At 47.7% G+C, this 12,081-nt stretch overlaps 1 protein-coding gene across 1 annotated transcript in view; it reads left to right on the top strand.

The window, feature by feature from the left end:
* ACSF3 (acyl-CoA synthetase family member 3) overlaps positions 1 to 12,081 on the top strand; it is a gene marked incomplete in the record, with an annotated part of 120,730 nt that overhangs the window by 40,981 nt on the left and 67,668 nt on the right. Inside the window, 1 exon segment of the mRNA XM_034788369.1 lies at positions 3,812 to 3,924. Coding sequence (XP_034644260.1) covers positions 3,812 to 3,924 — 113 coding nt within the window.

The raw sequence follows: 12,081 nt of genomic DNA, 5'->3' as shown, positions 1-12,081 counted from the left end.
CCAGTGTTATTAATCTCTCCTCATATGGCAGCTCTTCCATACCTCTAATCATTTTTGTTGCCCTTTTCTGATCCTTTTCCAATTCCAATACATCTTTTTTGAGATGGGGCGACCACATCTGCACGCAGTATTCAAGGTATGAGCATGCCATGGATTTATATAGAGGCAATATGATATTTTGTGTCTTATTATTTATCCTCTTCTTGATGATTCCCAACATTCTGTTCGCTTTTTTGACTGCTGCTGCACATTGAGTGGATGATTTCAGAAAACTATCCACAGTGACTCCAAGATCTCTTTCTTGAGTGGTAACAGCTAATTTAGACCCCATCATTTTATATGTATAGTTGGGATTATGTTTTCCAATGTGCATTACTTTGCATTTAGAAACATTACGTTTCATCTGCCATTTTGTTGCCCAATCACCCAGTTTTGTGAGATCCTTTTGTAGCTCTGCACAGTCTGCCTGGGACTTAACTATCTTGAGTAGTTTTATATCATCTGCAAATTTTGCAACCTCACTGTTTACTCCTTTTCCCAGATCATTTATAAATATGTTAAATAGGACTGGGCCCAGTACAGATCCCTGGGGGACACCACTATTTACCTCTCTCCATTCTGAAAACTGACCATTTATTCCAGGGTTTCTCAAACAGGAGTCGCCGCTTGTGTAGGGAAAGCCCCTGGTGGGCCGGTGTGAGCCCCGTCCGCAGGTCCGGCCGATCGCGACTTCCACTGGCCGCGGATCACTGCTCCAGGCCAATGGGAGCTGCTGGAAGCGGCAGCCAGTAAGTCCCTCAGCCCACGATGCTTCCGGCAGCTCCCATTGGCCTGGAGCAGTGATCCGCGGCCAGTGGGAGCCGCGATTGGCCGGACCTGCGGACGGGGCTCACACCGGCCCGCCTGGGGCTTTCCCTACACTAGCAGCGACCCCTGTTTGAGAAACCCTGATTTATTCCTACCCTTTGTTTCCTATCTTTTAACCAGTTACCAATCCATGAGAGAACCTTCCCTCTTATCCCATGACTGCTTATTTTGCTTAAGAGCCTTTGGTGAGGGACCTTGGCAAAGGCTTTCTGAAAATCTAAATACACTATATCCACTGGATCTCCTTTGTCCACATGCTTGTTGACCCCCTCAAAGAATTCTAGTAGATTGGTGAGGCATGATTTCCCTTTACAAAACCCATGTTGACTATTTCCCAACAAATTATGTTCATCTCTGTATCTGACAATTTTGTTCTTTACGATAGTTTCAACCAATTTGCCCAGTACTGAAGTGAGGCTTACTGGCCTGTAGTTGCCAGGGTCACACGTCTAATAATAATTGGGTGTATATAGTAGATGATCTTTATATTGTGAGAAACTTTAAAGCCTGTATCCCACTTGCAACAGGAACCCATCCCTTACCTGCCATGTAGTTTTCTGTTTGTTACTTGCCAGATTTGCTAATTGTTAGGGTAGTTTTGCTGCAATAAAATCTCTCTCCCTCATAGCCCATCTGCTGCTGGTTGATCCTGCAGGGAAGTCATAAATCTAGACACATCATATCCGTGTCCATGGCAACTGACTGATGTGACAAACACGGGATTGTGATGTCACAAATACAGGATCACTGGAGGTTCAAACAGACAGAGAGGATCAGTGGTGAGGAAGAAGCCCCTTGGACCCAAATGCCTGAATTACAGACGATAACGGGGGGGAGTCAGAAAATGACTGTTTGCTGCAGTGTGGAATTCCAGTGCTAATATCGTCTGACATGGACTGTATTGTTACCATGCTGGTGGCTGCAGATGACTTGCCTCCCCTTCTGCTGCCACCCTCACTGCCATCAGTGAAGCTTGCACTGGTGGTAGCAATGGGGATGAACATTAGGGGAGAAAAGGCGAGGGTGAGTGTTAGGTAAGCAGTGCATCATTTTTATTCCCAGAGGTGAAAATAATTATCCCCATTCCCCAGGTGGAGCAACTAAGTAACGTGAAGCACAAAGGGATAAAATGTTTGTTTTACCCAGGGCCTCAGAGAGAGAGACATTGTCAGAGCTTGTGATTAAAACTAGAGAGCCTGGCTCCCTGCCCTGTGCTCCAGTCCCTGTGCCTCTCAACTCTAACTACCATGTTAGAATGCTGGAGCCAGCTGATTAGTTGTCAGGGATGTCAACCCAATTCCCAGCAAATGTGTGTCCCATTCTGTATCATTTTTACATTTAATTGCATTTCCTAACCGCAGTGAAATACACCAGGCCAAGCGTTTCAAGGGAATTACTGCCCTCGTCAGCCTGGTGCCCTGGTAACACCACCTGCTATGTGCTGCGATCACCCATGGAATGCCCTCCATGTTCTGTTTGCTTTCATCTGACTCGCCCTGGGGAGTGGGTGGCTGTGTACTGGGTCAGGGTTCAGGATCACTTGCTTAGATTAGTTGCCTCCTGGTGAAATAATCCTATTCTGTTTGATCACCGACGTTTTCTGCATGGAACTCTTCTCTCTCGGCACATGAAGCTGCTTGCCGCCGAACCTGGCTTAGAAAAATAATCACTTTCCACTGCCAGTTTCTCAGCTATTCAGACTAATAACTCCTCACCACTGCTGTCCCCTCTCTCTGCCAGCCAGGGAAAGCAGCCTTGCTAGCTGGAAAGCTTGGCGTGGAATTTGCTAATTGTGACTCTGAGCATTGGACTGGAACTCTAGGGGCAGCTTTATAAAGCATCAGTTGGGTGCCTTTAAAACTCTGGCTCCCTAGTTAGTGTCTGTAGAACTATTTATCCCATTAAATGTTCAGTGAAGTGTAATGTCATGAATTCCTACACAGACATGTCCCGTGCTCCCCACCCGCAGAGCACTCGCAGCTGACCTCTCCTCCATTGCCCATTCTGCTTTAGACTTCAGCATTCACTGTCATATAAATCGCAGGAGTTGAAGGTACAAAGTGTCGAAGTGAGGACGGCCTTCTACCAGCGCGTGCTTATGGGATGCACAGTCAAGCCCTTTGTGTAACCACAAACAGCACCTACAACCTCGGGCTGTGCCACTATGAACCAAGGCCACCACTGAATGAGCTTGCCAGTGCCTTGGGGTTAGAGAGTTCTGCAGCAAAGCTGCCTTGTTTCTCTCCATGGGTTAGCCAAGAAGGACATTTAGTGAATTGGATAGTTAGGATCCTGCTGTCTGCAGTTTTTGGAGGCACTTGGGGACTGGACCATAGGCAGTTGTTCCTGACACTGTCCGATTTCCCGGCTTTGAAAACTGAAACCTGTAGAATAATAATGTGTTTTGAACTCTGCTTTTCCCCTTTGGTGTTTTATACGCAGCATATTGATGCAAATAAAACGGAGATAATCCCTGGCAGTTCTTACATCTCTGTGCCTTTGCCTCCCTGTCAAGTCTGGGTGGTAAGAAGCCGAGAGCAGCTGTAACAATCATCGTGCTCTTTCTTTTCGTGTGTATGCTTGTTTTCCCCCCCTTTTTTTTAAATACAGCTTCATTACTGAGCTACGAAGCTGTGCCGACGTTTGGTCTGACCTCAGAGAGTGACTGGAAGGGACCTGCTCCGATATGGAGACATGTTCGCTTTTCTAGGCATTTCCTACAGTGCCTCCTTCAGTGAACGACTGAATAACATAGGAGAAGGTTTTGCAAGCATGTGTGTGATGTGTGTTTGCATCACCTCATGTGATCGCCGTTTCCGTAGAGGGTAGCCTCCTGTTCTGTGGCTGCACAGTGCCACCCTGCAGAGCTCAGCTGCAGAAGAGCAGTCCCTTTCTTCCATGTACCACCCAACTCTCTCTCATTCCCCCTTGTTTCCTTTCCCAGGATCTGTGGGGACCCCGCTGCCAGGGGTGGAAGTGCGCATTGCCACGGAGCGCTTGAGCAGGGAAGGTCCTTCCTACACCATCCACGCTCAAGGAGATGAACGTGACACAAAGGTAGCATGCAGCCATGTTGTCTGCTTCTGTCTCTTGTCTCTGTGACAATCTGCTAGGGTTCCCAGAGCTGAGTCGCTGCGTTACCTCTCCCAGCCTTAGCAAGTGGGAGCCTCGCTGATGCTAAGCTGGGTGTATCAGCTCCCTGACACACCAGCTTGTCGCCCTGCCATCAAACTGCTAGGACTCCATCAGTCCAAATCTTGCCTTGCAGTAATTAGTGAATCCCGATTCCCGAGTCCCTCAGAGTCATGTATCTGCAGTGCTCAGTCCCTCTCACTGTAGCACTCACAAAACCCCAGCAAGTTTGCCACTCCTTTAAAGGGCGAGAACACAGCAGCCTAGTAAGGGTAACTGGGATGGGCAAACCCTCCACATCAATCAAAGCTGGGGTTGGTTTATAGTAAAGTAAGTTTCTGAATAAGAGGGCGTAGGTTTGAGTGATATCAGGTGTAAGGAATAAAGATAGAAATGATTACAAACAAATACAAGTAAGGAAATGCTTCTAGGATTTCAGTCTAAATTAACTAGTGTCCTTAGACTAGAGTCCTTTGTTCAAAGAAGTTTGTCTCTCCGGTCTTTCTTCCAGCATGGCTGACCCGTGTTTTAGCCAAGACTCTTCACAGAGCTCGGAGTGCTTGGGTCCTTTGTCTCCTCAGGTGCAGGGTAACTTAGAGGTTCTCTCTCCCCAGATCCGGTTCCTTTTCCTTGCTGGGTGTAGGGTCCATATTAGCTCCTCCCCCACTGATGATTTTTACAATGCAGTGATCTCTTCCTGCAACCTCCGATTTCAATGAATAGCCCATTGAATTTGGACACACCTGGCTTGAGGTGCTGGCCTCTTTCCTTGTCTGGAAATACCCTGTTTATCAACTCGCCCTGACCTGCCTGTGTAAACACGTTTTAGTTACCTATTTCCAGCACATCTGTAAAATTCTGTGTGGATTAACCGTGCATAAATCATGCAAGAATATTAATGATCAGTGAGTTATTAGTTTTCCAGTGATCTATTACATGCTTCTTTTGGGTAAAGATCATGACAACAGTGTGACACTGGTATTGGGTTGCTCTTTGGGTCCTGCTCTCAGTGAAAATTATTAAAACACTTCTCCCTTTCCCCAGAGACCCAGAAAGAGGCAGACACTCTTGCTATCCCTAGTGACGCACTGATATTCGTTAGTCTCGTTTCTTTATTGTATACTATATTATTATTATGTGGTCACTGGAACTGTTGAAGAATCGATTAGACAAATACCTGTCAGGGTATGGTCTAGCTAATACTTAGTCCTGCCTCATTGCAGGAGACTGGAAAGATGACCTCTCGTGGTCCCTTCCAGTCCTACATTTCTAGGATTCTTTGATTATTCCATGTGTGGCACTTTACAGACCAAACAAGTAACTGTCCTTGCCCTAAGCAGCTTGCAGCGTATAGACCAGACATCTGTATGTAGGTTTGGAGCAGCAGGCAGAGTGCATCTTAGACACAACACCTTCCTCCTCTTTCCCACCCCCCAATTGCCAGGGTGCCCTTCACCTGGCTTCCCTTTTGTGCCCTCATTGTAGTTGCGATTCACGTCACTTACTGTAGATCGATAACCATGGGATCTGCAGGCTCACTCAAGTAAATAAGTGTGTATGTGAGAGGAATTACACCAGCAACCACTTATGTGTGGGTGCAAAGCAGGGAGGCCAGTCTTTGAAAGCTGGTCCCAGACGAAGGAATGGCAGAGTTACTGGACTCTCTAGTAAACCAGGTTAGTTTCTCCTGTAGCCATGTGGATGCCAGGGGTTCTAGCGGAGTTCCTGATGAGCACAGGAAATACTTGATTACACTGCTCTTGTAACTACTGGTGACAAGCTCAAAGAGAACTTCTTCACTCTGTCTCCTGTAAATCACGATTGAGGGGGTTCTCTATGCTGGAGCCTGGCCGGAAGAGCTGGTGGGGCTGCTGTGGGTTGGGACTGAGGTGCACCTGTACAGTGAGAAGGCCAGAACTGGAAAAGCAGTGAGGGAGAGGCATCACTGGATTGAAATCCATTTGAAGAGCTGTGTGTGGGGAGGTCAGACTGCATCTACCCTCAGTGTGCCACGCTGCAGCCAGCACTATGAGACTCCTTTTCATTTGTATAAAAAATCCCTAGATTAACTAAGAGAGGTTAAAAAAAGGTGAAAGCTTGTCAGGGCATTCTGGCACCTTGATAGAGTTACGGAGCCTGTCTGTTAGCAAAACCAGCATGAAGATCTGGGCAGGAAAGGGACTTACTGTGCGTCTAGCTGTAATTACTGTTGGCCTGCGCGTTAAATGACCTTGTTTTGCTGAGAGCTGGGCGGGGTAGAGGACTCTTAAAATGACCCTGTGGGCAGTTTAACATGTGAGAAGTTGTGTCCCATTTTTGTCACATCATTGCTAGAGAGAGCCTGGAAATCTGTTTGCTTTCTTATTTCTGACTCCTGGTCTTAGAGTTACATGTCGGTCCTTTTTCACTTGCACTGGCTGGGGACATGAAATGTAAACCATTTGTCCAGTACAATTTTCATAATGAGCCCTTACCACTATTCACCCGGAAGAATCCCAGGGCTCTTTCCGAATTAGATCTAGAATATAAGACTCCTTTGCCCATTACAGAAATCAGTCACCTCCGGGGTGAGATGTGGTCACTGTTTTTAATGTACAGGTGAACAAAATATATGTGGTTTTTGTTTGATTTTTGCAAAAGTCTGGACCAGAGCTAGGCTGGCTGTACACCGGGCCATCTGCTAGTCCTTGTGGGGGCACTGGATCTGGCTTTATTTAAAGGGGAAGCAGAGGAGAAGGGGAGTCCAGATTTCATGTAGCTAAACCTCAGTCGTCTGAGCCTGGCTCAGGTCCCCCCGTGGTTTCAGGGAAGTGAGGCTTTGTACTACTCTGTCTAGTTCTGAGCTGGCTGGGTTTACATACCAGGGGCCATCATTTACCCCTTTGCGCCTGCCTGTCACCTCCTCCCAATTATCCATCACTGGGCATTTCCCTCATTCGGTGCCACATACCGTATATCCCGCCAACCAAACTCCGCCCTGATGTAAGCGGTCGCAGCACATATCGAAGTCTAAATGCTCATTTGCAGTCACTGGGAGCTGCACTTGCTTACCCCAGCTCTGAAATTGGCCCCAAGCCTCTAGCTGATGCCTGACTAGAGGCTGACTTTCCATCAAAGTCTCCCTAGGGCCTTTTGAATGTTCTGCTGAGTTTGCAAGATGTCTGACTCGGAACGTACAGGGAGACAGAGATGTTTGCCTCTGGGTATTGTCCTGATCATTCTTCTAGTGTGAGTCCAAACAGCTGTCCCCATCTCTCACGCACTGCCCCTTTGCTCAGCCTTTCAATCTATTTTTTCCGTAGCCTGGCTGGAAGTTTCTGAGTACTGGAAGGGAGACTGTCCCATCTGCTTATACCTATCCTTTGAGCAGCCCCTGTGCTAATGGGGCTGAACTAAGAGATGGCTTTGTTTGTTGATCCTTACAGGTATTTCCAGTCTGTCCCATTGCTAACAGACTATTTCCAATGGCAAAGTGCAGCAGCGTACTACTGTAGTTGTCAGGAAGTGACCAAGATGGGCAGTGTGGGTGCTGCTTTGAATGCATGTCTCCGTAGATAAAATCACTGAGATGCCAGGAGTTTAATATCGTTATTACGTGGAAGCAGCCAGTCTGAGCAGCATGGCTTTATAGTCCATGGGTGTGCTGTCCACCAGGTGCTAGTCACCTGATGAGCTCAGAGACTCTCACTATGCACCTGTTCTGCTGGAAACGGCAGTGGCCTTGGCAGAGACCCAGAGAAAGTGTGTGTATGTCCTAAATTAACAATATAATTTAACTCCTTCCTGCCTGCAGTGACACACTGAAAGCCTCAACTAATGCATGTTCCTGGGCTGACGTGCTGGGGCCTGTGTGCTGGGTACACGTTTGTCTAATAATTTATATCACCAGAGAGTATTTCAGTGAAACATGCTTAAAGTAGAAAAGACCCAAATCCCCATCTCCCCGGGACAATCAAAGGGAAATATGCTGAGCTTTGTTTATACGCGATGAAACGAGGGGCTTCCTGACCGCCATGGCTCTCTCCCAGAGATCAGGATTCTGACAATATAATTTAGCCAATAATATAATCTGATGAGGTTCAACAAGGACAAGTGCAGAGTCCTGCACTTAGGACGGAAGAATCCCATTCACTGTTACAGACTAGGGACCAAGTGGCTAGGCAGCAGTTCTGCAGAAAAGGACCTAGGGGTTACCGTGGACGAGAAGCTGGATATGAGTCAACAGTGTGCCCTTGTTGCCAAGAAGGCTAACGGCATTTTGGGCTGTATAAGTAGGGGCATTGCCAGCAGATCGAGGGATGTGATCGTTCCCTTCTATTCGACATTTGTGAGGCCTCACCTGGAGTACTGTGTCCAGTTTTGGGCCTCACACTACAAGAAGGATGTGGAAAAATTGGAAAGAGTCCAGTGGAGGGCAACAAAAATGATTAGGGGGCTGGAGCACATGATTTATGAGGAGAGGCTGAGGGAACTGGGATTGTTTAGTCTGCAGAAGAGAAGAATTAGGGGGGATTTGATAGCTGCTTTCAACTACCTGAAAGGGGATTCCAAAGAGGATGAATCTAGACTGTTCTCAGTGGTACCAGATGACAGAACAAGGAGTGGTTTCAGAGTAGCAGCCGTGTTAGTCTGTATCCGCAAAAAGAACAGGAGTACTTGTGGCACCTTAGAGACTAACAAATTTATTAGAGCATAAGCTTTCGTGGACTACAGCCTACTTCTTCGGATGCATATAGAGTGAAACATATATTGAGGAGATATATATACACACATACAGAGAGCATGAACAGGTGGGAGTTGTCTTACCAACTCTGAGAGGCCAATTAAGTAAGAGAAAAAAACTTTTGAAGTGATAATCAAGATAGCCCAGTACAGACAGTTTGATAAGAAGTGTGAGAATACTTACAAGGGGAGATAGATTCAATGTTTGTAATGGCTCAGCCATTCCCAGTCCTTATTCAATCCTGAGTTGATTGTATCTAGTTTGCATATCAATTCCAGCTCAGCAGTCTCTCGTTGGAGTCTGTTTTTGAAGTTTTTCTGTTGTAAGATAGCCACCCGCAGGTCTGTCGTTGAATGGCCAGACAGGCTAAAGTGTTCTCCCACTGGTTTTTGAGTATTATGATTCCTGATGTCATATTTGTGTCCATTAATTCTTTTGCGTAGAGACTATCCGGTTTGGCCAATGTACATAGCAGAGGGGCATTGCTGGCACATGATGGCATATATCACATTGGTAGATGTGCAAGTGAACGAGCCCCTGATGGTATGGCTGATGTGATTAGGTCCTATGATGATGTCACTTGAATAGATATGTGGACAGAGTTGGCATCGGGCTTTGTTACAAGGATAGGTTCCTGGGTTAGTGTTTTTGTTCAGTGATGTGTGGTTGCTGGTGAGTATTTGCTTTAGGTTGGGGGGTTGTCTGTAAGCGAGGCCAGGTCTGTCTCCCAGGATCTGTGAGAGTAAAGGATCATCTTTCAGGATAGGTTGTAGATCTCTGATGATGCACTGGAGAGGTTTTAGTTGGGGGCTGAAGGTGACAGCTAGTGGTATTCTGTTATTTTCTTTGTTGGGCCTGTCTTGTAGGAGGTGACTTCTGGGTACTCGTCTGGCTCTGTCAATCTGTTTTTTCACTTCAGCAGGTGGGTATTGTAGTTTTAAGAATGCTTGATAGAGATCTTGTAGGTGCTTGTCTCTATCTGAGGGATTGGAGCAAATGCGGTTATATCTTAGAGCTTGGCTGTAGACAATGGATCGTGAGTAATGGTCTCAAGTTGCAGTGGGGGAGGTTTAAGTTGGATATTAGGAAAAACTTTTTCACTAGGAGGGTGGTGAAGCACTGGAATGGGTTACATAGGGAGGTGGTGGAATCCCCTTCCTTAGAGGTTTTTAAGGTCAGGCTTGACAAAGCCCTGGCTGGGATGATTTAGTTGGGATTAGGTTCTGCTTTGAGCAGGGGGTTGGACCTCCTGAGGTCCCTTCCAACCCTGATATTCTATGATTCTATGACTCAGATGCCAAGACTCCTGGGTTCCAACCCTGGTTCCGCCACTTCGGCAAGTCACTTCCCTTCTTTGTGCCTTGGTTCCCCCCTTTTGTGAAATGGGGATAAAAATATTTACTTCCCTCCCTCACTGGAGGGTTAAGAGCCATAATTAACATGTGCTGAGGACTTTGAGATCCATGTACTTAAGCCAGGGATGGGCAAACTACGGCCCGTGGGCCGGATCCGGCCCCTCAGGGCTTTGGATCCGGCCCGCGGGATTGCCCCCAGTGGTGCCGTGGGCTCCGCGCCGCTCTCAGAAGCGTCCGGCACCTTGACGTCCCTGCGGATCCAGGGCAGGGGGGCAGAGGGCTCCGTGCGTTGCCCATGCCTTCAGGCACCGTGCCCCGCCGCTCCCATTGGCCGGAAACGGGGAACCGCGGCCAGTGGGAGTTTCGGGGGAGGTACCTGAAGGCGCAGCAAGGGCAGAGCACACAGAGCCCTTTGCCCCCCCTCCTTCAGGGGCTGCAGAGCTTCCTGGAGCGGCACGGGGCCGGGAACAGGGCAGGCAGGGAGCCTGCCCTGGCCCCGGTGTGCACCGCTGCCACCCCAGTGCCGCTTTAGATAAGCGGCACTGGACCGAAGCCTCAACCCCGCCTGCACCCCGCCCCCCAACTCCCTGCCCTAAGCCCCCTGCCACAACCCGCACCCCTCCTGCACCCCAACCTCCATGCCCTGAGCCCCCTCATGCACCCCAGACCCCTCCTCCGCCCCAATCCCCTTCCTGCACACCGCACCCCCCCACACACCCCAATTCCCTGCCCTGCATACAATTTCCTCACCCAGATGTGGCCTTCGGACCAAAAAGTTTGCCCACCCCTGACTTAAGCCAAAAAGAAAAGGAAGTCAGGCAAGGGCAAAGTAATGAAAAAAGGCAGATAGGTAAGAGTTAAAGAACAATAAACATGGCAGTCAAGTATAGGTTAAAGAACGAAGCCCACACAACATAGGAAAGGAGGTTGCTTCCCATCCTTCTCCATTTATTTATGTATTTGATTTTGATTGATAAATCCATCCGTAAGCTCCCATCCTAGCTCTGGGCACTGCTAGATGTTTTGATGTTGATAATGTGAAAAATGACCAAATGTCATATCATGGCCTGCTCATCCCCCACTAGGAAATAAACACTTAAAGCATAACAATGTAATAAAGCACGGTTTCTGCTTCAACTCAGGGCCAGGACCTCTCCTATATAAAAAGCACAGTGCTCTTCGGTGGTACTATACAAATAATAATGCTGCCGCTGTAGAAATGTAACTCCTGGCCATTGTAGGGATGTCAGGCTGTGCTGAAAGACGTGTCCCTTATGTACATTGTACACTACATTGGAGAGCATGCAGAGGGTTAAGGATGAGTTTGGTGGTGTCAGCAGGGCTGGAAGTGACTAACTGTGGGGTGTGCTAATAAGAAGCTGTGATGGTTAGGCCCACAATGATCCTCTGACCCTGTTCCCCATGAGAAGGTGATCCTTCTGATTGGGGGTAGGCAGACTATCGAGGCTGTCCACGAGGCAGTCACACTTCAGCTGTGCCATATGAATAATCAGAACCATTCCATCCCCTGTTTTCCGCAAGCAGCAAAAAGAGGCTGCACATACCAAGTAAATTTTTTGCTACAGATTCTTTTCTTAGCTGTACAAAGTGTTACAAGGTCATTGCCTTGTCCTGCTTGTGTTTGGCCATCCCAGCCTCAGGAAGCAAGACGACAGAGTTTCTTTGAGCCATTTGTTCCCAATGCCATGCATAGCCGGCCTCACCTTGTTAAATGCAAGGGAGGTTGTGTTGCTTTCTGTTAAATATTCACCCTTCAGACACCTTTGTGCTTCTGGCTGAAGGGAAGGATGCAAACAGAACTCAGAGACGTCTCTCAAAGATGAAATACTATCTCGTCCACCACAGATGGTATAGGGATGGGTATGGGCTGTGTGGTAGAGTTGGATGGTGAGGGAACATTGCCACTTTGCAGTCTGGTAACTGTGTAATATTGCAGCGAGGGGACTGATGTAATTTGCAGAGTTGGTTTCTGGCATGCCCTGA

The sequence above is a fragment of the Trachemys scripta genome, chromosome 13 (genome assembly GCF_013100865.1).
Source record: "Trachemys scripta elegans isolate TJP31775 chromosome 13, CAS_Tse_1.0, whole genome shotgun sequence".
NCBI classification, from domain to species: Eukaryota; Metazoa; Chordata; order Testudines; family Emydidae; genus Trachemys; species Trachemys scripta.
Note: the sequence above shows the minus strand (reverse complement) of the source record. Positions and strands in the feature narration are given on the sequence as shown.